Below are 24735 nucleotides of genomic sequence, written 5' to 3'. Positions count from 1 at the left end.
TTTCCGCTTTTCGTCTGCCGGCTTTATCTCTGTTCCCCAGGTCGTTCTGGGCTCGAGGCCCCAGTTCCTCAGCAACCTTCCTCCGCCCCCAGCGACTCGCTTCTCACCCCGAATCTCTCCGAGGCTCGGAGCAACTCTGCTGTGCGTCTTCGCGGTGCCTCCCGGGCTGAGGCCTGCCGCGCTCAGTGAGTCTGTGCAGACCTGACCCCGCGTCTCCCCCGCAGCTCGGTTGAGGCCGCCGCCGCCTCACGATGCCCAGGCTGGGCTCTGCGCAGCGCTGGGCGGCCGCCGCGGGCCGTTGGGGCTACAGGCTGCTCGTGCTGCTGCTGTTGCTGGTGCCGGGGCCCGGCGGCGCGTCTGAGATCACCTTCGAGCTGCCCGACAATGCCAAGCAGTGTTTCTACGAGGACATCACGCAGGGCACCAAGTGCACCCTCGAGTTCCAGGTACTACGGGCACAGACAGCCCCGGGCCCCAGTTCGCGGTTCCAGGTCGGGGCTGTGACTGCTAGGTGCCCCTTTCTCCTGTCCGAGTTTCTTCGTTCTTTGGCTAATTCAGGAATCACCCCTAGGTTGCTGATGCAGGGCATTTGGCTTTCGTCCCCAAAACTGTGTGCAAGAAACATTTAAGACCTGAGAGTAAGGCATAGGATGTCCAGAAATACTTTGTGTGGTCGTGTCTTTTGCTTCCTTTCTCTAATGTTCTTCATTTCAAGACCTTTTGAACTTTCTTCTTTAGAAGAGTCTCCTTTAAAAAAAAATTCTGTCCTGTTCTCTTCTGTAGTGTCTAACATTCTGTGGTCCATACCTCCACTTTCATCAGATTCGAAGTGCTACCATTGCTTTTCAGATTTTCCATCAATATTAGGACTCTTGGTTAATGCTCTCTCTGTCATTGGAAGAGCTCAGTTTCAGACCAGATGACTATCTGCCAAAGGTGTTGTAGAAGGAATCGCTGTGATAAATGACAGGCCCTTTCTCATCTTTGGGATTATATAAAAGTATTGATTTAACAGAATGTATTTTTTTAATTGGTTAGAACAATTTTTTCGTTGTTGTTTGCTGTTGGCCTTAAAATATTTGAACAGCTATTGAGTATTAGGTGCTGGTGATACAGAAGTGATCAGAATAGATAGGGTCATTTTTTTTATTCCCTATGCTCCTACTCTTCGTTTCTTAATTAGTACCTGCTTATTCATCAGAGTTGTGTTTTAAAAGCATAGAGTCTGGTCATTGGACTCTATGAAGGCTTCCTTTAGGAGGTGATTTGAAGCTGAACTGTCAAGGATGAATTGGAAATACTTTGGTAAGGGGGAAGGTGGAGTAGCCTTTGCATGGTCCCATGCAAACTGTGGAAACAGTGGCTGGGGAATTTGAGGACCACATAGAGGTCCTATAGAGCTGGCATTAAGGAGCCAAAATAGGGGTGGTCAGCAGGGGCCAGACCATATAATGCCCAGAAACCAGGGTAAGGATTTGTTTTTTCCTAGGTTGTGAAAAGCCGTCATAGGATTATACGCAGTGCAGTGACAAAAATCTAAGTTTTCTTGGTAGCTGTGTAGATATTAACTTGTACAAGTAGAGAAGGTGTTATGGTGTGTTGCAGAGTAATATGGAGTACTGATTAGGAAGCTATTGTAGTGGCCCAGGCTGAGACAAGGATGATAGCAGTGGGGAAGAGGAGTGAAAGGATGGGAGCTATTTAGTAGCTAAAAACCAACAGGGCTTGGTGATGATTTGGCTATAGTGGGGGAGGGAGGCCGGCCAGGGATGACACTTAGACTTGCTTAACTTCATGGGTTAGGACCAGGGGACAGAGAAGATAATAGCCAAAATGGTAATATAAAGTGTCAGTGAAAATGTCGTTTGCATTTAGCAAGGATTTCTTGATTTCTTACATATGCAGATACTGTGTTGGTGGTGAGGATACTACTCCACTACTCCACTACTCTTAGGGGCTGAAAAATGAGTGTTTGTTAGGTGGCAGGCAGTATACCAAGCATTTCAGGTTTGTTACTTAATTCTCAGGACAACTCAATCCTAAATAGGTATATATTTTTTTTTTTTGGTCTTTTTGCTATTTCCTGGGCCGCTCCTGCGGCATATGGAGGTTCCCAGGCTAGGGGTCCAATCGGAGCTGTAGCCACTGGCCTACGCCACAGCCACAGCAACGCGGGATCCGAGCCGCATCTGCAACCTACACCACAGCTCACGGCAACGCCAGATCGTTAACCCACTGAGCAAGGGCAGGGACCGAACTTGCAACCTCATGGTTCCTAGTCGGATTCATTAACCAGTGCGCCACGACGGGAACTCCAATAGGTATAATTTTATTCCTTTTTTTCTGATAAAGAAACAGAGGCTTTGGTCAGTTAAGAACCAAAGTCACAAAAGCTAGAAGGTAGTAGAGTCAGTCTGGTTGAGTTCTAACTACTTTGTTATACTACCTCCCAAAGACATAGAAGGCTGAACTTGACCTCAGGGTGCTTACATAGATACGTAGACATGCAAAGGTAAATGCAGTAATGAAAGTACACACCAGGTATAGTGCTGGCTCAAGATGGAGGATAATCAGGGCAAATTTAGCTGAGGGGCTGATACTTGAGTTAAGCCTAGAAGGATAAATAGGAGTTACTCTGCAAGGTAGCAGAGGGGAAAAGGACTTCCTCAGCAGATATATTGTGTTTGTGAGACTTCATTCCAGCAAGCCTGAAAATTAGCCGAAGCTGGCACTGAAATATACCAAGTAATAGTGTTGCTCTGTAACTGTGGGTCTGAGGGCTTTAGGGGTGGTTTGTACCAGTTTGTCATCATTGTTCATTGATAACACTGAGATGGATGATTTATACCTTGTCTCAGTGAGACTCCCAGAGAGTCTGCTCCTGAAAATGATTACACGGTGTAAATATACTTATGTGACCAGCAACATATAAAAAAACCCAGACAAGACTCTGGGCTTACCGGTTCCAGTGTGTTCCTTGCACACTTGGATGGTTCCTGATCTGAGAGGGTGTGTTGATCCCCACATCCCTCACAGAGGGAGACCAGAGGAGCCACTCCTGACCTCTTCCGACTGCTTGCTGAGAGATATTTTTTATTGTCTTCTCTTCCTGTAATAAGCTGTAGATTTGTAAGCATACTCATTTTGAGTCCTGTGATTTTTTTTTGTTTTTTTTTTTTTGTCCTTTTGCCTTTTCTAGGGCTGCTCCCACGGCATATGGAGGTTCCCAGGCTAGGGGTCGAGTCGGAGCTGTAGCCACCGGCCTACACTAGAGCCACGGCAGCGCCAGATCTGAGCCGAGCCATGTCTGCGACCCACACCACAGCTCACGGCAACGCTGGATCCTTAACCCACTGAACAAGGCCAGGGGTCGAACCCACAACCTCATGGTTCCTAGTCAGATTTGTTAACCAGTGCATCAGGACGGGAACTCCACCTGTGATTCTTCTTTAGCGAACAAACCCTTTGTAACTTGTCAGTGTTAGTGCAGGTGTAGAGCAGAGACTTGTTCAGAAAATTTCTGGCATTCTGGTATTTTTTGGAATGCAGAATGAGAAAGGGTGTAAAAGGTGCTGAGGCTACCTTGAGGAGGTATGGGGGAGTGATATGCCATTGTTAACGGGTTTAGATTTTTCTCTAGGCCACAGGAATTATGAGCAGGTTTTAAGTGAAGGTTCAGTGGGGTTTGGGGACAGATAGGGAAGTTGCTTCCCTGGGAGACACATGGGGAGGGTGGTGCCACTGTCATCCAGTGGGTAGAGACCAGAGGTGTGGCTAAATGTGCTACAAGGCACAGGGCAACATAGCCTTCTACAACAAAGACTTACCCAACCCCAAATTATCTGAGGTTAAAAACCCCGGATTAGAGGGAGGAGAGATTGGGTTATGGGAAGATCTTTTGAGAAGTTATGGCAACGATTCTGTCTGGATTGTGGATTGAGAATGGAAGAAGTGGGATGAATTTGAGAGAGGCAATAATATAAAGAGATTTCTGTGACTAACTGGATAGGTAGGAACATATAATTTGAGAAGACTCTTTTTTTCTTACATGACCAGACAGGTTGTAAGAAAACCTGTCTTTATCTGAAGTAAGATTATTTTGTTTCAAAGTTTGATAGAAGAAAAGTGGCATGATGATCAGTTCTGGTCCTGTTTTTTGTTTGTATGTATGTTTTGATTATTCAGAGTATAATAATGGTCAAGTATGAATAATTGGGTATGTAAAATGAACTCTTTATTTCACCTAGAGGAAAAGTTGTTGACTATTGGTGGGGAAGGGTAAATGCCCAAATGATAAGACACTGTTTTTATGTCAAACATTATATCATATCTAATATTTGCATATTTTGTAGTTTCCTAAGTACATAGTTATATTTTATTTAATTATCAAAATGATCTTGTAACATAGTTTAGTTATTCAGCATATCTCTTTAGTGACAAAAGGTCACATAAGTAACTAGTCTTTTTTGAAGTCCAAAGTTTGATCTCTGTCTGCAAATCTGGAATGTCAATATTAGGCCAATCCAGAGAGTTCAAACTTGAAAATACATCTCAGGGTGGTTGGAAACCTTCAGACCCAGTGTCTCTTCCTCATAACCTCTTAGGTGGATAAATGCACCCTATGTTCCTTTTCCCATCTTCTCTCCCTCTTTCTTACAGTTTTTTCGCATATAAGGAGTTCTTTCTCCTCTTTAATCCTTTCCCCTTTCCTCTCCTGTGCATGTCCAGTTATCTCAGGAAAAACCTCTCCCTCCTCTCTTTATTTGTATAACCCAAATGGCTCAAATTGTGATTAAACATAAGCCCTTGAAAATAGCTCCAGAATCATCTTCAGAAGCATTCCACCTAACCCTTCCTTTCATATGCTTGTCCTCAAACACAGGCTTTCCAGATGAACAAAAGATTTATTTGCTTTTGTGTTGTTCTAATTTGGTTTTGCTCTCATGGCAAGTATTTAAACAATGTAGCTTAATCATTTGTTTCTCTTGGAAACAAGTTTGTATATGATGAACAGCCTCCAAGTCTATTCTGTTCAAAATATAACTCACAACAAAGTAAGTATCAAATTCCATGTAACTGACCAATAAATGAACTTAAGAAACACAAACTATTTGTAATTTGGCAGTAAAATGAGTTTGAGTTCTATGATAGAGGTATGCACGAAATGTTAGAATGAGCACTGATCTACTTTACTGCTTCACTGCAATATCTGTGGGTGCTTGGATGATGCTGGTTAGGAACTAGGTGTTTAAATTTGGGGAAGGAGGAGTTCCAGTGGTGGCACAGTGGAAACAAATCTGACTAGCATCCATGAGGAGGAAGGTTTGATCCCTGACCTGGCTCAGTGGGTTAAGGATCCGGCGTTGCCGTGGGCTGTGGTGTAGGTCATAGACATGGCTTGGATCTGGTGTTGCTGTGATGTAGGCTGGCAGCTACAGCTCTGATTCGACCCCCAGCCTGGATACCTCCATATGCTGTAGGTGTGGCACTAAAAAAGACAAATAAATAAATAAATAAATAAATTTGGGGAAGGAAAATATTACATGGTAGTGCTTATGGGTCAAGAGTATAAGTTTGGCAGTCAGCTTCTGTCTCTGTCCTTGGTGAATAGTCTTGGGTAGATTTCTTATTTTAACTCAGTTTCTTACTTTGTCAAATAGAGGGGATAAAAACTCGATTTTGTAGGGTTGTTGGAAGAATTAGGTGATGTAAGAAAAGTACATTAACCAAGGAAATTTGTTCAATTTCTATAAAGCTTTAAACTTAATGAAATCTGCCTGCAAAGTTCTGTCCACTGGTAGAAATAAAAAAATGTAAAATGGCCGGTGATGGTTAAAAAAAAAAAAAAAGACATTACAGTTATTTAAACAGGAAGCCTGGTTAATTTCTCAAACCTGTAAGTTGCAGCAGTTTCTTCAGTTTTTTTGTGTTTGTTATTTTCTCTTTTGTAGGTGATTACTGGCGGTCACTATGATGTAGATTGTCGATTAGAAGATCCTGATGGTAATGTGTTATACAAAGAGATGAAGAAACAGTATGATAGTTTTACCTTCACAGCCTCCAAAAATGGGACATACAAATTTTGCTTCAGCAATGAATTTTCTACATTCACACATAAAACTGTGTATTTTGATTTTCAAGTTGGAGAAGACCCACCCTTGTTTCCTAGTGAGAACCGAGTCAGTGCTCTTACCCAGGTAATAAAAAGTCAGCAGTATATAATGTTGATATGTTTGGGGGGGAAGCATTATTTAATATGCATTAACTAATTGATGAAATACAGAATTTTTGTCACTTTAGCACAATCTTTAAGACCTATCTTAACTCTTACAGTAGATTAGGCATTTCACAGAGAACTTCAGACGTTTCTAGGAAAGATCGATTTTTTTTTTTTTTTGTCATTTTGCCTTTTCTAGGGCTGCTCCCGCAGCATATGGAGGTTCCCAGGCTAGGGGTAGAATTGGAATTGTAGCTGCCGACCTACGACAGAGCCACAGCAACGCAGGATCTGAGCCACATCTGTGACCTACACCACAGCTCACGGCAATGCCAGATCCTTAACCCACTGAGCAAGGCCAGGGGTCGAACCCACAACCTCATGGTTCCTAGTCGGATTCATTAACCACTGAGCCATGACGGGAACTCCCTAGGAAAGACCAATGTTAAAGGATTTTTATAAACTTTAAAGTGTAAAGACAGTAAGCATTAAAATGGGAGGATTGCTTAGGTAAAAACACTAATGGCAAAGGAAATTTAAAAGTGCTACAGCATTCTGAAGTATTTTCTGTAATTCATAGAGTAATGTTGCTACCATAACTTAGCAGCTTGGTATAACTAGAAGCAAAATGATGCCTTAATATACACACGCACAAGCTTTTATACCAGTATTTACTATTACTCAGATTACTGTTGCTATAATTTTTGCTGCACCTGAAAGCAAAATTTTAAAGATCAGTAGTAAGTCATCTAACAGAAATAGTTACGATGGGTAAATTGGGTTTTATTTTGAAGAAGAGCTTAATGAGGGAAAGATAGCATAAGAAATTTAAAGTCAGTGAGCAGATACTGCTCAGGTGATAAGAAGGGCTATTTTATTTCTAGTTCAAATACAGTGTGAGCTTGGAGTATATCTAAAAGATACTCAATTCAGTATCCAAAAGAATTTCTTACTGCCTTCTTGTTAAAACCTTAAATTGGATTTCCTTGTTTCCAGGTTGCAGTTAGTCTTTTGGCCAAAGTCATGTGGTAATAGAGGCAGTTTTTATGAATGAAGGAGAGGTTTAATTCATAAACCTATTGTAAGCACTAATAAGATGTATTGAGATGTTCTTATTTTTAGAAATGTTCTCTTTAACATCCTGTGTGAATAGCACTTTGTAAAAAGATTTTTTCTTTGGGGTATTGTTTATAACTTAACCTCATAAATTTTAATTTGTATAGGATAGCTTGCTTTAAAAACCTAAGCAGATAAATGTGAAAAACGAGGAGTAATAGGGAGTTCCCATTGTGGTTCAGTGGAAACAACCCAGCTAGTCCATGAGGATGTGGGTTCTATCCGCCTCATTGGATTAAGGATCTGGTGTTGCCTTGAGCTGTGGTGTAGGTAGCAGATGTGGCTTGGATCCTGTGTTGCTGTGGCCTTGGTGCAGGCAAGCAGCTGCAGCTCTGATTGGACCTCTAGCCCAGGAGCTTCCATATGCCGCAGGTGTGGCTCTAAAAAGAAAAAAAAAAAATCCTTGAAAATTATCAAATGTAAAGTTAGTGTTCAGATTTTCCCACATGCTTCAAAGGTTGTTTCCAGATCAGAATCCAAACAAGGTGAGTACACTTATTTAGCTGATATTTCTTTGTAATCTTTAGTCTTTGGGTTCTCTTCCTTCTTTATTCCCTTCCCATCTATTTGTTGAAAAACTGAGTCCTCTTTCCATTTCTCACTTCTTGGATTTTGCTGATTTTTATTCCCATGGTCTTCCTCTAACCACCAGTTTATTTCTTATAAACTGGCGGTTGAGTGTGATTCATTTGTAATGTTCTGGCTACGAACACCTCAGAGGCGATGTAATGTACTTCTATATTATCACAAGGCACATAATGTCTATCTGTAATTTGTGAATGATCATTAGATTGAGAGGATAACAGATCTGTCCATTATAAAGTTCCCTATCAGCCTTTCACATATTGATTTTGCAGGTGCTGGTGATCGTCGTCTGCTCTAGATTCATCATTTTATCTATTAATGGTTAAAAAAAATGGTGATTTAGTAAAATTCTTATCATTTATTCTGCATTTGCTAGCTGGTAATTTTGTTTGATTCTAAAGTATATACAGCTACTTTATAAGTACTCCAATTTTTTGAGAGATGTATTAGATTTTTGAAAGTAGAAAAAAAAAGAACTAAAGAGTGAAAAATGTGATGCAGGAGTTCCTGTCGTGGTGCAGTGGAAAAGAATCCTACTAGGAGCCATGAGGTTTCACGTTTGATCCCTGACCTCAGTCAGTGGGTTAAGGATTCGGCGTTGCCGTGAGCTGTAGTGTAGGTCACAGACGAGGCTCGGATCTGGTGTTGCTGTGGCTCCGGCGTAGGCCAGCAGCTGCAGTTCCGATTAGACCCCTAACCTGGGAACTTCCATGTGCCGCAGGAGCGGCCCCTAAAATGACAAAAGACCAAAAAAAAAAAGGTGATGTAGATAAAGGAGACTAGGTGGTCCTAAATGCTTTATTACCACTTTTTTTTTTGGCTTTTTGGCTTTTTGGCTTTTTAAGGGCCTTGCATGCAGCATAATGGAAGTTGCCAGTATTTCTTCTACTGTTAGCTTTGGGTTGCATCTGTCATCCTATATATACCACAGCTGAGACATTCCACTTTGGGGCAAGCAGCTGCTTCATGGGATCTCTCGTCTTACCAGTCAACCTCGTGGGAATGAGTACAGCGTTGCTTTGCCAGGACCACTGACAGGAATGAGTGCCAGTTTAGTAGAATGTTCATCAAGTGAGGGATTGCGATCAAACTGAAAGAAAAGATGAATGTGCTAGATAGTTGTACGGAAAGTATTAACCATACTGACTGAAATATTTCTCTTTAGATGGAATCTGCCTGTGTTTCAATTCATGAAGCTCTGAAATCTGTCATCGACTATCAGACTCATTTCCGTTTGAGAGAAGCTCAAGGGCGAAGCCGAGCTGAGGATCTAAATACAAGAGTGGCCTATTGGTCAGTAGGAGAAGCCCTCATTCTTCTGGTGGTTAGCATAGGGCAGGTATTTCTTCTGAAAAGCTTTTTCTCAGATAAAAGAACCACAACAACTCGTGTTGGATCATAACTACGCTTTGAGAATTGGTGCCCCATTGCCGCTGTAATATTGCTGTCCTCTAATTAGTTTTAGGTACCGAAGAACTTGATATTGGCAACATTTTTAGAATCTTACTCATACACTTGTTGGGGGGGATGTACAGTGCATAACCCCAAGCTGTGGAAAGGACACTTTTTTCAATTTGTAAGGGTAGAAAAACTTTGGAACTTACTTTGGGCTATTCATAAATATTCAGTACAATGATCTACTCTTTCTTGGTTGTTTCTATCTGTTCTTCTTACACTAAACTTTGGTATTTTGATTCCTTTTATCCGTTTAAAAGTACTTTTCTTGTAGGTAGTGGATATTTTAAAAACCTTCGATTTAATGTCTACATGTGTTGTGGAGGAAGAAAATTGCCTTTGAGTTGTTTATAGTAAATAAAGTTTTGTTTTTAAGAAAACCAGATGTGATTAACTGTAGCCCAAGCCCTATTCTGCACTGTTTAATTTTATGGGGAAAAAAAAATTGACCATAGAAATATTAGTTGATATTGATATAATTTTAAATTGATACATCATGTTTAATTTATTTCTCAGTATCTTGGAAAATGTCAGCTTTGTCGTTTGGCTTTATTTTATGATATCTAAGCAGAAATGTTATTTTTTTCATAAAGACATTCTTACCACACAGAGACTAGTATGTTTGAGTAACACAATAGAGTTTATATGGGCCTTATAAATCAGACTGTTGTTAACAGAATAAGACACTATGATGGTGGGGGCAGGCTGAAGTGAGAAAACTTGTGTTGAGTTTCGGCATGTATTAAATTTTCTGTTCTTTTAAGAAGAAAAAAGTGATCTGTTTCATTTTCAACATTTAAATTGACTGATTCTTGCTCTTATGTGACTTTAATGTCTGAGTCATCCCAGCTAAATTGATAGTTTTAGTATAGTATTGTAAAAGTGCCATGCATTTTATTTGTAAGGGTGTTGATGCACTGAGAAGTTAGTTTTTTTTTTTCTTTCTTTCTTTTGTTTCTGTTTTATCTTGCACATGTAACTTGTACAATCTCTGATTAGTAGCCCTAAGGTGATTTAAAAATGTAGAATGCTGTGTGTGTTTCTCATTTGATAATCTTCATTGATTGTACCACATCTAGTGAATATTAAATAGTACATTTTCTATACACTATAGGGTTTAGACTTTGTGTCTTTTAACTTGTATAGATCAAGGTGATTGAAATAAGATTTTGTTCCAAGTGTTCCAGAATAGAATACAAGATGATGCAAAATTATATGTGTTTAAAGCTGTTATGCTGTTTAGAAAAAAAGAATTGCAACTACTTTTTTTCCATTCTTTTCTTCCCCCACCTGGAAGTGATGAGTACTGAGCAGACTGTCATATTGTTAGCACTGTGATATGTGGTACCATAGTATACAGATTGGATAGCAATTCTGGTCATTTAGCACTACTGACTAGAAGTTAACTCTTAATTCTAAGCTGTCGTAAAAGGCGCATATACTTCTGCATGTAAGAGCAAAATGAATTCAGGTTGTCCTGCTGCTAATTTCATGATTACAGTGTAGCAAAGGATGAACTTATTTTCAACCCTTTAGTTTCTAAAATATTTAAAGACCAAGTAGCTACTCCTTCAACAATATTTATCAGTGGATCGAGAACTGAAGTTTAAGATTTTGCAGATTTATCTATTGGTTCTTGTATTGGGGTTGTCCTGAAGCTTTATAAGTGTCCCTCTGTATTTAGATTTACACATTTTAAACACTAATGTTAAAGTGATTGATAAGCATGGGCATATGTTAAATGTCCTTTTCTGGTTGCCTGTCTGCTCTATTGTTTTCATATATTTACACCATGCAATTAAGCAGAGTTGGGTATCATCAGTGTGCTGAGTTTGCCATAGATAATGCAGTTACTTAACCTGTGCCTATCAAAGCTTCATGATATTAGACTATTACCGCAAATAACTTGAGATGAAGCTAATTCAGATATATTAAAATTTTTGAAATCATCACTGTTACCTGTTGTAGAAAATAGTACCAGCTTAGTCTAGTCTGTATGTAACTGGTTCAAGTTTGATGGCTTGTTCTATACTCAATAGGTATGTATATAAAAATTAGAACATACATATCTATCTAGACATGAATATTAAGTTAGAACTTTTATCCTCCTCCTCATATATAATTTGTAGCTCATCTTTTTTCTTCAATCCTTTCATAACTTGTTGCAACAGTTTGAATTTCCCAGATATTTATGTTTGAACGTAATGGCTCAGAATACGTATTTAAACATCACTAGCTGTATATATTTTTTTAAGTAGAATAAATAATGGAAAGGGACTTGACATACAAGTTATACTAAAATTCCAACTGTGTGAAGATACTTTTTAAGATATTTGCTAATAATCTAAACATTGTTTTTGTTTTATTAAAGAAACAAATGGCTTGGGGTTCACAACTTCATCTGGCTTGATAAGAATCTTTGGAAACACATTGGACTGAAAATAAATTTTATTCTTTGAAAGAGTTCATTTAAATTTCTGTACTATCCATTTTTGCTTTAATTTGTACATGTGTAACATTTATGTTTATATAGGACAAAGGAGATCCTATGACTCTTGTTTTCAAAAATTAAATTGATACATAAATTATATAAATATAATTCAAAGGGGTTTTCATTTACTTTTCAAAAGAAAAAATTTCTCTAAATTAAACATGTATCTGATTCTGCAGGGTTGTACTAATCAATTCTTGTAGAATAAAAAAAAAAATCTTTCAACAAACTGACTTCACTTGTTTCTGTCAGGATTTAAATCTTTTCAAAACTTATTATCTTGCAGCTTGTGTAGTTTTGTAGCAAGCGAGTGGTAATTTGATATTGCATTGGATCATCATGGGGACTGACCAAGAAAGAAAATTAAAGAAGAGGAATACAGCTTCTAAACCACCTGACTTTTAATCTTTTTCCTTTTCTTAGTGAAAGTTTGGGTGAAAGAGAGCTAAGCCTTCAGTTCCCTAAAAAGCTTGCTGTTTCTAGGTAAATTAACCTTCGGTTGTATAATGCCAAGTTTTTTCAACTTTTTCCCCCTTAATGGTATTATAGGGGACATTCTGATTCTTGAAGGTTTCTCATGAAAAGGGCAGAAATAACTGTAATATAGGTTGACATTTATTGAATGTTTTTCTTGTGCCAGCTGCTGTGCTAAGTATTTTACTTGTATTGACACATTTTAACTTTGCGATAATCCTATGAACTGAGGATATTATTCCCATTTTACAGATGGGGAAACGGAGGCCTAGAGAGGTTGTTAAGAAACCTACTTATATCACAGTTAGTAATTAGCAAAATCCGAATATGAACCATGGCATTCCAAAGCCAAGTTGCTCAACCACAATGCGGTATTACCTTACAAACACAAATTAAGGATAGCTCTCTGAAGGCTTAGCAATCTTGCTTTCAGTATAGCTCAATAGTGGTTCAGTGCTCTGGCTTTGGAGTCATAGCCAAGTTCAGATCATGGTTGTGTGACCTCACACAGATCGTTTTATTAACTCTATGTTTCTTCATCTATTACTAAGGTAATATCTACTGTAATGAGGATATGATGAGTTGTTTATAAAACACTTAAGAGTCAGTGCCTATCACATACAAGCCCTTAATAAATAATAGCTGTATTTTTATCATTGGTCCAGTTTCAGTCTCTTGATCCTTCTTTACTTTAGTTCATAAAATTCATACTGTAGCCTCTACTCATGTGGCTCTTAAATAATACGTAACATAAATATGAAAGTCTATCATGTACATAATCGTCTGCTAGAAGTCTGAAAAACAAATGAGATAATCTGACCTCCAGGAACATAATAGTTGGGGGAGAGCTATGTAATGTAAGCAACTAATGTTAAGTAAGTAATGAAGCAGGAATGGCCTTGAAGGTTCTAAGACAGTTACAGGGTGCTAGAGGAGAAAGAAAATACGTAGATCAAAAGACTTATTCCTCAAGGCGTTTTACTTTGTCTTCTCCTGGGGTAGGGAGGGGTGCATGATTGTCTAGCTAGGCCAGCAGTTGAATGGATTAATCTCTAATTCAGGGATGTGGACCTATTGCTACAGATCAAAAAACATATTCCTTAACTTTGTTACTAGTAAAGGTGATGTTTGATCTGAATAACTTGTCTGTCTCACTTGTTTCCAAATTCTGGAGGAACATATAGGGGTGTTACCCCTAAAGCACTGAATGTGCAATTTTTTTAGTCTACATTTCTCTGTTTTATCCACAGATATCAGTAGGAGTGATTTTATTTCTTTCTGAAATTGACATATATTAGAGGTAACACTGGTATGGCATAATCCTTTTTTAGTCCTGGTAATTACTAGTGACGACTACTACCTTTAAAAAAAAAAGGCAATACTAGAATTTGAAAAATAGTGGCAGAAAGCGTACAATCCACCAGTAATCCACCATCCATTTTGATGTATTTTAATTTTCTATAGATAAAATGTATATATTTAAAGAATTAGTATTTAAAAATTTTTTAACTTTTAAAAATTGTGAACTTTGTTATATACAGAAGAGTGTATTGAAACATGTATAGGTTTAAATAAAATTATAGAGCACATATTCATAATAACCAGTGCTCAGGTTAAGAAATACAGTATTACCAGCACCATAAAAGGTTCCATGTATTCTTTCCTGATCACATTCCATGAATTTCCCCACTAGAGGTTACCAATGTTCTGTTTGTGAAGAAAATATTTTTTCTTTTTGCCAGTTATGTATGCTAGTTCTTCTCAAACTACTTTTTAAGAAATTTCCAGGTATCACAGAGTCATAATTTTGTAAAACCATGTGCTTGAATGTTTTGGTAATATCAAATTGCTGTTAACCTTTCTTTTTTTTCTTTTAGGGCCACACTCGCAGCATATGGAAGTACCCAGGCTAGGGGTCAGATCAGGGCTCTAGCTGCCAGGTATAACTGCCACCTATTACTAGGCCAGGGATTGAACCTGTGTCCTTTTGGATACTAGTTGGGTTTGCTACTGCTGAGCCACGGTGGCACCTTCTATTAGCCTTTCTAAATGCTTACTTTCTATGCACGCTTATTACTCTCACTATATTCTTCTCTCAGTAGCAGTTCAGCGTGGTCATTGGGCTACAATTTGGATAGTACTGATGTCTACATTCCTGAAAAATGTCCCCAAAAAAATCAGGCAAAAGTAAATTTTATTAAAGTGTAATGGAGGAGTTCCCATCATGGATCTGTGATTAATGAATCTGACTGGAAATCATGAGGTTGTGGGTTCGATCCCTGGCCTCGCTCAGTGGATTGATGATCTGGCGTTGCCATGAGCTGTGGTGTAGGTCGCAGACGTGGCTCGCATCCCAGGCCGGCGGCTACAGCTCCGATTAGATCCCTAGCCTGGGAACCTCGTGGGTGCGGCCCTAGAAAAGACAAAAAAAGAAGAAAAAAGTGTAATGGAGTATTAAATTCTATGTAACAAGTTAGATATTCTTTTGTGGCTTTGTTTGGCAAAGTCATCCATGTTGATGTATATGGCTATAGTTTTCCATTCTGTGTAGTAGTCTGTCATATATATAATGTATACTGAAGTTATGTGTCTTTTCTACTGTGATGACGTGGGTTGTTCCCAGTTTTTTGCTGTCATAAAGCACTGTGAACATTCTTGTATATTACGTCCTGTTGCACATGTATATCAATCCCTTGAGAATACATCTAGGAGTAGAATGTTTTGCTTAAAGAGGATGTGAGTCTTCATCTTTACTAGGTGACTTCTAACTTTTCCAAAACAGTTGTATCATTCAGTGCTTTTACCAGTAGCAATGGAAAGTTCCACATTTGTATTCTCAGACTTTAAATCTCCTGGGTTTGTAATGTTGCAAAGGCAGCATTTAAGAATTTGAGAAATAGTAGTTTAAAGAATAGAATCTACCCATAATTCCATCTTCCATTTTGAAGTATGTCAGTTATTTTTATAGAAATATGTATATATTTTTAAAGAAGCTGGTATTAAATCTCATGGTTGCTTACTTTGCATTTCTGTGAGGTTAATTTTTCCTCACAGGTCTCTCCACCACTTGCATTTTCTCTTTTGTGAAGTCTTTGTTCAGATTTTTTTCCCCATTTAAAAAAGTTGGATGTTTTGGTTAACAGGATGCCTTTATATATCCAGGAAGGTAATCCTTTTGTCATAACTATTTCAAATATCTTCTCAACAGTTTCATGTTTATCTTCCTGCTCCTAGTAAAATATATGTCTTTTCCCATATTGTTGGTGTTTTTATGTCTTATTTTAAGAAATATTTCTCTTCTGAGGCCATAAATATCTTCTCCTGTACTTGATTCTAAGACATACATAATTTTGTCTTCTGCTTGAGTTTTGTGTATGGGATAAGGTAGGTGACCAGGTTTTTGGTTTTGTTTTGGTTTTTTTTTGTCTTTTTTTTTTGTTGTTGTTGTTGTTGCTATTTCTTGGGCCGCTCCCGCGGCATATGGAGGTTCCCAGGCTAGGGGTCTAATCGGAGCTGCAGCCACCCGCCTACGCCAGAGCCACAGCAACGCGGGATCCGAGCCGCGTCTGCAACCTACACCACAGCTCACGGCAACGCCGGATCGTTAACCCACTGAGCAAGGCCAGGGACCGAACCCACAACCTCATGGTTCCTAGTCGGATTCGTTAACCACTGCGCCACGACGGGAACTCCGGTTTTGGTTTTTTGTTTTAATTTCTTAAAAACTCATCTTTCTCTGTTGATTTGCCATACCAGTTCTTTCGTCTATTAAATGTCCATAATTACCTGAGTTTGTTATTGGGCTCTCTGTTCTTTTCCATCAATCAGTTTGTGCAGATACCAGGAACATACTGTCTTAATCACTAAAGCTTTAAAAATGCTTGATATTTGGTAAAACAAATGTTTATACCTTGTTTTTCAAGATTGGCTATTATCTGTTTTTTGCACTTTTATGCACAGTTTAGAGAGCACAGGTTTCATTTAAAAAAAAGCCTGTTAGGATTTTGATTGGAATCGAATATAATGTGTGAACAGTTTCCTCTTTATAATAGTGTGTTTCCCAGTGAGTGAACCTATCTTTCATCATTAAGATCTTCCTTAGATCTTTTGGTAAAGTTTCATAATTTTCTTCATAGAAGTGTTCTGTATATTTTTGTTAAACTTTGTTTTCTTTATACTTTTGATGTTATTAATAGTCTTTATTTTTTGTTTGTTGCTGGTATGTGGAAATACAATTTTTAAATTGATTCTTCTATTCAGCAACTTTACGAAATTCTCGTCAGTTCTAGTAATTTGTATATTCTTTTTAACTTTCTGTGTATACAGTTGTATCATCTGCAAGTTAAGACAGATTTATCTTTCTATTCCTCTACCTTTTCTTTTCTTTTTTTTTTTTTTGCTTTTTGGTGCCACACCCACGGCATATGGAGGGCCCAGGCTTGGGGTCTAATTGGAGCTACAGCCATCGGCCTATGCCACAGCCACAGCAACACCAGATCTGAGCTGCCTCTGCAACCTACACCATAGCTCACAGCAATACCGGATTCTTTAACCCACTGAGCGAGGCCAGGGATCAAACCTGCAACCTCACAACCTCATGGTTCCTAGTCAGAACTCCTCCCTTTTCTTTCTTTCTTTTTTTTTTTTTTTTTTGGTCTAATTACATTTTTAGAGACTTCCAGTAAAATGTTGAATAGAAGTGGTCATGATAGGCATTCTTGTTTTGTTCCTATTCTCTAGGAATGCTTTCAAGGTATCCCGTAAACAACTTATGGTATTTTTAGTAAATTTAGAAATTTCCAGCATTCCCATTGCGGCTCAGCAGGTTAGGAACCCCACATAGTATCCGTGAGGATTCGGTTTTGATCCCTGTACTCACTCAGTGGGTTGAGGATCCAGCATAGGTCATCGATGCAGCCTGGATCCTGAGTTGCTGTGGCGTAGGCCGGCAGCTGCAGCTCTGCTTCAACCCCTAGCCTGGGAACTTCCATGTGTCACAGTTGTAGCCATAAAGAAAAAAAAGAAAAAGTTTTCCTTCTATTCTTAATTTGCTAAGAGTTTTTAATAATCATAAATTGTGTTGAATTTTATCAAAAACTTGTTCTGTATTTTTGAGAAAAATTATCATTTTGCTGTTTTAATTCCCTTACTGTGGTCAGTGATCAGGATTCCTTTCCTGTTGTTTAAACCAACCTATTCAGAGGTAAGACCATTCAAGTCATGATGTAATTTGTTTTTAATAGCTGGATTTTGTTTAAGATTTTTGCTTAATATCAAGATTTATTTCCTTATAAAATAGGTTGGAAAGTGGTTTTTTTCCCTTAGTTTCTGGAAGAGCTTCTGTAAGATTTCCATTACTTCTTCCTTAGATGTTTTAATATATATTTGAGGTGAACTGTGTTTGGTTGGGATCTGGTGTGGTCTTTGTGGGACACTAACTCAATTTTTTTAATTAATAAGAATGTTTCTTATATAATACTGGTGAGTGAAATATTCCTGAGAATCCATCCATTTCATCTACATTTTCAAGTTTTTTAGCACAGTTAATCCTGCCCTCTTTTTTATCCTATGCCAGACCTGTACTGATGTCCTTTTCATTCCTGATACTGTTTGTAGTATACAGATTTATACCGCTGTTTATTATATAAGGTATTTGTATCTTCTTTCTTTTTTAGTTGGCCAGTCTTAACCAGAAGCTTATTGCTTTTATTGTTTTTTTCCCAAAGAGCCAATATTTTTCCTTCCAGTTTTATTGAGATATAATTGACATATATAGCATTATATAAGTTTTAGGTGTGCAGCAGAATGATTGGACTTACATAAATCATGAAATTATTACCATGATAATTTTAGTGAGCATCCATCATCTCATAGATAATAAAAGAAAATTTTTTAAATATTTTTCCTTGTGATAATAATTCTTAGGAGTTCTTAAAGCCGTCTTAACAGTTATCATCTGTGTGTGTGTGTGTGTGTATACACAGCATTGTTAATTATATTAGTCGTGTTGTACATTACATCCTTAGTACTGATTTGCATTATAACTGGAAGATTGTACCTTTGGACCACCTTCACCCAATTCTCCCTCCCCCATACCCTCACCTCTGGTAAATAGGAATCTGATCTCTTTTTCTATGAGGTTGGTTGATTGGTTGGTTGGTTTTTTTAAGTATAATTGACCTACAACACTGTAGTGGTCCCTGGTGTACAACATAGAACTTTGATATTTCTATACATCACAGAATGGTCAGTATAAGTCTAGCTACCATCTGTCACCATACGAAGATATTGTTATTATTGACTGTATTCCCCATGTTGAGCATTTCAGCCTGGTGACTCATTTATTTGGTATGGAATTTTGTACCTCTTAATTTCCCTCACCTATTTCACTCATCCCTGTACCCATCTCCCCTCTGGCAACCACCTGTTTGTTTTCTGAATATATGACTGTTTCTGTTATGTTTGTTCATTTGTTTTGTTTTTTAGACTCCACATACAAGTAAAATCTTGTAATATTTCTCTTTCTCTGTCTGACTTATTTCACTTAGCATAATACCCTCTAGGTCTACCCATGCTGTTGCAAATGGCAAGATTTCATTCTTTTTCATGGCTAAGTAATATTCCATTTTATATATATACAAGAGGCACTATTTCATTTGTTTTTCTTGTTAAATATTGTCTGTTTCATTGATTACAGCTTTTAATGATTTTCTTTTTTCTAGGTTGAGTTTGTCATTATTTTTCTTTATTCTTGTAAAGAGTATTTTAGATTTTTAACTTTCTAGTATAATGTATACTTAAAACTATAGATTTATCTCTTATTGTAATTTATCTTATGTTTTCTGTGCTACATAAAAATTTCTACAACTTTACCAGTTTAAAGTAGCACATTTTTATTATTTCACAGTATCTATGGTCAAGAATCTTGGCACAGCTCAGCTGGGTCCTGTGCTCAGAGGCTCATGAGGCTGTAATCAAATAGTCACCCAGACTGCCTTCTTACCTGGAGCTTGGGGGTCCTTTTCCGAAATCATTAGATTATTAACAAAATGCAGCTCCTTTCAACTGTAGAACTGAGGCCCTCAGCCACTTGAGGTGGTTTCTCTTTCTCTGCACTTCACATCATGACTGTTTACTTCTTCAAGACCAGCAGAAGAAAGTAAGTTCTCTTTCAGGGAAGGCCTGAAGGGATTCATCTGATTAGATCAAACACTCCATCCCCCCCACCCACCCACTCAGAATAATCTCTCTTTTGATGAACACAGAGTCAATTGAATAAGGACCTTAATTGCATCTTCAAAATCTTTTCACCTTTGCCATATTCTTTTGGTAAGTCACAAGTTATAGGTTCTGCCTGCGGAAAGGTATGGATATGGGGATAGGGAGGGATTTCAGAGGCCATCTTAGAATTCTGCCTACCACACACTCCATTCTACAAGTCTTGATAGCTGTTTCAGTTACTTATCAGTTTCACAGAATTTTCTGATTTGCCCTGTAGATATTATTTGGAAATAGAGGTTTTTTGTTTTGTTTTGTTTTGTTTTTAATTCTTACGGTCATGCTTTTAGCATGTGGAAGTTTCCAGGCCAGGGGTTGAATCAGAGCTTCACCTGCAAGCCTATGCCACAGCCAGGGCAACACCAGATCCAAGCCACATCTGCTGCCCATGCTGCACCTTGTGGTAATGCAAGGTCCTTAACCCTCTGAGCAAGACCAGGGATCAAACCTACATCCTCACAGAGACATTGTCAGGTCTTTAACCTGCTAAGCCACAATGGGAACTCCCAGGAACCATAATTCTAATTTCCAAACAAATATTCAACTTCTCTCTTATTATCGATTTCTAACATAATTACATTATAATCATATATTCTCTATGATTTAAATTCTTTGGAATTTTTTGACAGTTGCTTTATGAATACATTTAATTCCCTCTCAATTTATATGTCATCATAGATTTTGTATCTGGAAGGTATTACTATTGTTTTATATAGTCAATATTCATGTAGATTTACCCATATATTTGCTGCCTTTGCTCCCTGCTCCTTGCTGAGTCTTGAACTTCCATATGGCATAATTTTCTGTTTACCTGAGGAATACATTTAGAATTTACTTCAGTGCAGGTCAGCTGGTTGTAAATTCACTTTGTTCTTTTTTTTATTAATGTGTTTATTTTGGCTTCATTCTTGAAGATTTTTGCTGGGCATAGAATTCTCTTGATGATGCCTTCTCATTACCTCCTGGTTTCCATTTCGTTACTATGAAGAAATCATCTATCAGTCTTTTGCTCCATAGAAACTAGTGTCTTTTTTCCTCTGATTGCTTTCAAGATTTTCCCTTAATTTAATTTCCTGCAGCTTAATTATTCTGTGTTAAGTGAAAATTTCGTTGTATTTTCCCACTGGGTTTTATGAGGTGTCTTGAATGAGTTGACATGTCAGTTCTGGGACATTCTCAACTATAATCTAAGTATTGCTTCTGCCCAGTAGTCCCTCTCCTGCCTTCTTGGACCCTAAGTAAAACATGTGTTAGAACTTCTTGGTGTATTCCTTATAGCTCTTCATTTTTCTTCTCTGTTTTCTGTGTTTATTTTCTGATCATCCTAAACAGTTTCTTCTTATATAGCTTATAAATCACAAATTCACCTTTCAGCTATTTTTAACTTACCATGAGACTCATTTATTGAGTTCATAATTTCAGTGTGGTGGGTTAAGGATCCTGTGTTGTGTTTCTTCATGTTTGATCCTAAGTGGGAGCATTGGTCCAAATGACCTGTTTTTTCACATTACCCACCTCTAGAAATTCAGGGTTATATCTTGGTCATGAATAAGATGTAACCTTTGTGCTTTCATTCTCGACATCACCCTTGAGTGACTCAAGGAGTTCCAGATAACCCCCAGATAGTATTTTATCATTTATTGTGACTCATTTATTCTTTCAAAAAATGTTTATTGCCAAGTACGCTCTATCCTTTTTTTTTTTTTCCTAAAAATAAGGTGTCTGTGATAAACAAGCATGTAGTGTTTTATTCTAGGATATAGACGCAAGCCAATTTTTGTAATAGATGTTTTTCACACGAGAAATGAACCGCTTAAAGTTATGTTCAATGTTTAACATATGTCTTCAGTCTTCTGCAGAGTTGTAGTTTTTGTCACATTTTCAAAAGAGTCCGTGACTCAAAAAGTTTTATTGAAGAACCACTCCTCTGTATATTAGAGTAATTTTAGCTTTTTATATTAATATAAAGGTTTAAATACAAGTCTAATTCATTATTTATTCTGCATTGTGGGAATTGGAGAGCTGGATGTTTACTAGCTTTAAATAAAGCTTTCTCTTGTTCAGTAGGTGTTTAAATGTGCTAGGCAATGAGGATATTGAAGTAAATAGAATTTGTACCTTCAAGGCATGTGGACATAGACCTCAAATAGAAGACTATAAATCTTACCTAAAAATTATAGTGTTCAAACATTGGTGGTATAAGAATCACCTAGTCTACCTGTAAAATACTGATTTTTTTCAGCTTCCTTCCCCTGACTCTGAGACTTTAATTCAGTAGACCTGGATAAATCCCCCCCCAGAATTCTGATACAAGTTTTTTTAAAAACACATGTTGAGTAATAATAATAGTAAACACTTCTGTATACTGTGTGCTTGCTGTATTGTGTTCTACATTCAGTATAATTTATTCACTCCTCTCAAAACTATTTTTCTCTCTTTACAGATGAATCTGAAGCATGTAACAGTTAAATTGACTTGCCAAAGGTCACACAATTAGTGCTAGAATCAGGTTCAAATGCAGATATCCCTTGTGTATTTGTGACTTCCCAGTCATGCAGAGATAAATGAAGAGCTGATCTTGACCCTCAGTGGCTCTCTCATTTCCAGGATCTCCCTGTAAAACTTCTGGCTTGTCCCCTGGTCTCCTGCACACCTCATGTGAGGTCACAATTTCAGGCTCACAGCTATGGGCTTTCCTCATTTATTTCCTCCCAAGTTTGCAAGTGTTACAGACAGCACCACTAGGTATGGACAGTGCCATCTGCTCTACCAAGTCAGGTTAGCTCCCTCCAGCATTGGAATCCCTGGCTTTCATTCTTGGCCTCACCATGGTAGCACTGTTGCCCCAACAAAGCTGAGGGTATACAGGGCTTGGAAGAAGAGAGCATACTTCTGGCAAGAATGCCAAAGATGCCCACTACTCCTACCTGAAATTCAGCAGGGTTTTTTAAAAGAGAATACATGCTTGCCTGTGGTCAATTTCCAGAGCCCTTAAATGACTGTTCTTGACAGTTTTGTCCAGTTTATATTTGTTTCGGAGGGAGAGAATTTGATGATATCTTTGCCGTCACTAGAAGTCTCTCCATTTTGTCAAGTCTGGGATTTGATTTTACCCCACTTGCAATCTAATAAGTTAGCCTGTTACCGTCTCACAGATTCTAGCAGAAGACACAAAATTCCTGGATCAGAGACAAAGGATTTTGTTAGTCATGACTCAGCAAGCATATTTGCAGTGATTCCAATCCCTTACAAGTCCCATAGGGCTGACATGAGACCAGGTCGGTGCAACAGATGCAGTGGGTTTATGTCACTTATGAGGAACAGTGAGCTTAAGGAATCCACCACTCTTATAGCAAGCAGCAAGCAAGCTTGATCTCTGTCCTGGAGGGAGACATTACCTCATATCTCAAGGTTGCTCACTGTAAACTCTACCCTGAGAAATGGCTCAAGGTAAAGAGTAGTCAGGTTTTGCACATACCCTGAAAGACATACAGGAACATAAGAGACACAGCTATCTCCCAGCTCCTTTCATCTAAATAGTTTATTGGAATGAAGTTGTTAATATTTTTCATATTTTGTCTTATGATCTAGAGTGGTTTCCTTTTTGTTTCTAGTACTGTTATTTTTGTTTTCTCTCTGTTTCTTTTTTCCTAAGTAGTTTTACCAGTAGTTTATTAATTTTGTCTTTTTCATGGAACCATTTTTGCTCTTGCTGATCCTCTTATTTTTTTGTTTCTTTAATTTCTCATCTATTTTTGTTATTTCTACTTTTTTCTTTATTTGAATTTCATTTCTTGCCTTTTTTTTTTCTTTTTTTCCTTCCCTAATGCCTTGATGTAGTTATTTAGGTGGTTGACTCTGTGGCTTTGTTTTCTGATATATGCATTTAAGACTAGAAATTATATTTTAGCTATGTTCAAGAGTTTTGATATGTACTATTGGGCGGGGGAGAGTTTTGTTTTTGTTTTTGTTTTTTCTCTTTTAGGGTCACACCTTTGGCATATGGAAGTTCCCAGGCTAGGGCCTGAATCATAGTTGTAGCTGCTGGCCTATGCAACATCCTTGCCAACACTGGATCCAAGCCTCATCTGTGACCTACACTATAACACTAGATCCTTAACCCCTTGAGCAAGGCCAGGGATTGAACCTACATCTTCATGGACACTAGTTGGATTTTTTTTTTTTATGGCTGGACCCATGGCATATGGAAGTTCCTAGGCCAGGGATTGAATCTGAGCCACAGCTGTGACTCATGCCGCAGCTGTGGCAACACCAGATTCTTTAACCCACTGCACCAGGCCAGGGATTGAACCCACATGGCCACAGCAACCCAATCCCCTGCAGTTGGATTCTTAACCCACTGTGCCACTGTGGGAACTCCTGATGTTCCATTGTGTATGTGAAAAATGCAGATTCTGAAATTGTATTGGATGCCATTTAATATATATATGTGTGTGTGTGTATGTATATATACACATAGCGTCGATATATATAAATGTCAATGAGGTCAGGTTCATTAATGTTCAAATAATTTATAACCTTATCGATTAATTTATGAGTCTGCTGGACATATGTAAGCTATCCAGAGAAATGGCAGAGTAAGCAAAAGAGGACAGAATCAAGACCCTATAACACAACATTTAATGCCAAGGGTTTCAGGGGTATAAAACCACAGGAAAACATTGTATATGTCAGAGAAGTTACCTCTTTCCTGATTTAATTAGCACTCCCCACTTTACTCCACTTTCTTTTATTCATTCATTCTTTTCAGTGAAGGGATCTAAAGTTGTAAGCAGTGTCTATTGTTTGCCTCCTGCTCTAGACTGAAAAATCTCTATGAGGACTGGGGCCGTATCTGTCTTGTTCACCCTGTATCCCTAGTGCCTAGCACATAGCAGACACTAAATATTTGTGGCATAAGTGATTGGTACATTTTCTTGAAATGCATACTTGATCATTTGGGGAAAAATTTTAAACTTGTAACTAATTTGAATTTTTTTTAGTACAACGCATGAATATTTATGAAGAACAATGCAAAATTTGAAGCAATTTAAAACAAAATGGAAAAATTGAAGTAAGTCTGCCCTTGGCATTAGTGACTTTAAGTTCGTTTGTGCAT

The 24735-nt window shown here is 38.0% G+C and overlaps 1 protein-coding gene across 1 annotated transcript in view; it reads left to right on the top strand.

Moving 5' to 3' along the window:
* The first annotated feature begins 216 nt into the window (after positions 1-216).
* The window catches only part of LOC125126246 (TIR domain-containing adapter molecule 2-like), a 45475-nt gene continuing 20956 nt past the window's right edge, over positions 217-24735 (top strand). Inside the window, exons 1-3 of the mRNA XM_047778454.1 lie at positions 217-446; positions 5952-6197; positions 9084-9211. Coding sequence (XP_047634410.1) covers positions 252-446; positions 5952-6197; positions 9084-9211 — 569 coding nt within the window. The 5' untranslated portion in view covers positions 217-251. The remainder of the gene's footprint in view (positions 447-5951; positions 6198-9083; positions 9212-24735) is intronic.

Source organism: Phacochoerus africanus, chromosome 4 (assembly GCF_016906955.1).
Source record: "Phacochoerus africanus isolate WHEZ1 chromosome 4, ROS_Pafr_v1, whole genome shotgun sequence".
Lineage (NCBI taxonomy): Eukaryota > Metazoa > Chordata > Mammalia > Artiodactyla > Suidae > Phacochoerus > Phacochoerus africanus.
This window is presented reverse-complemented; position numbering and strand designations above follow the sequence as displayed.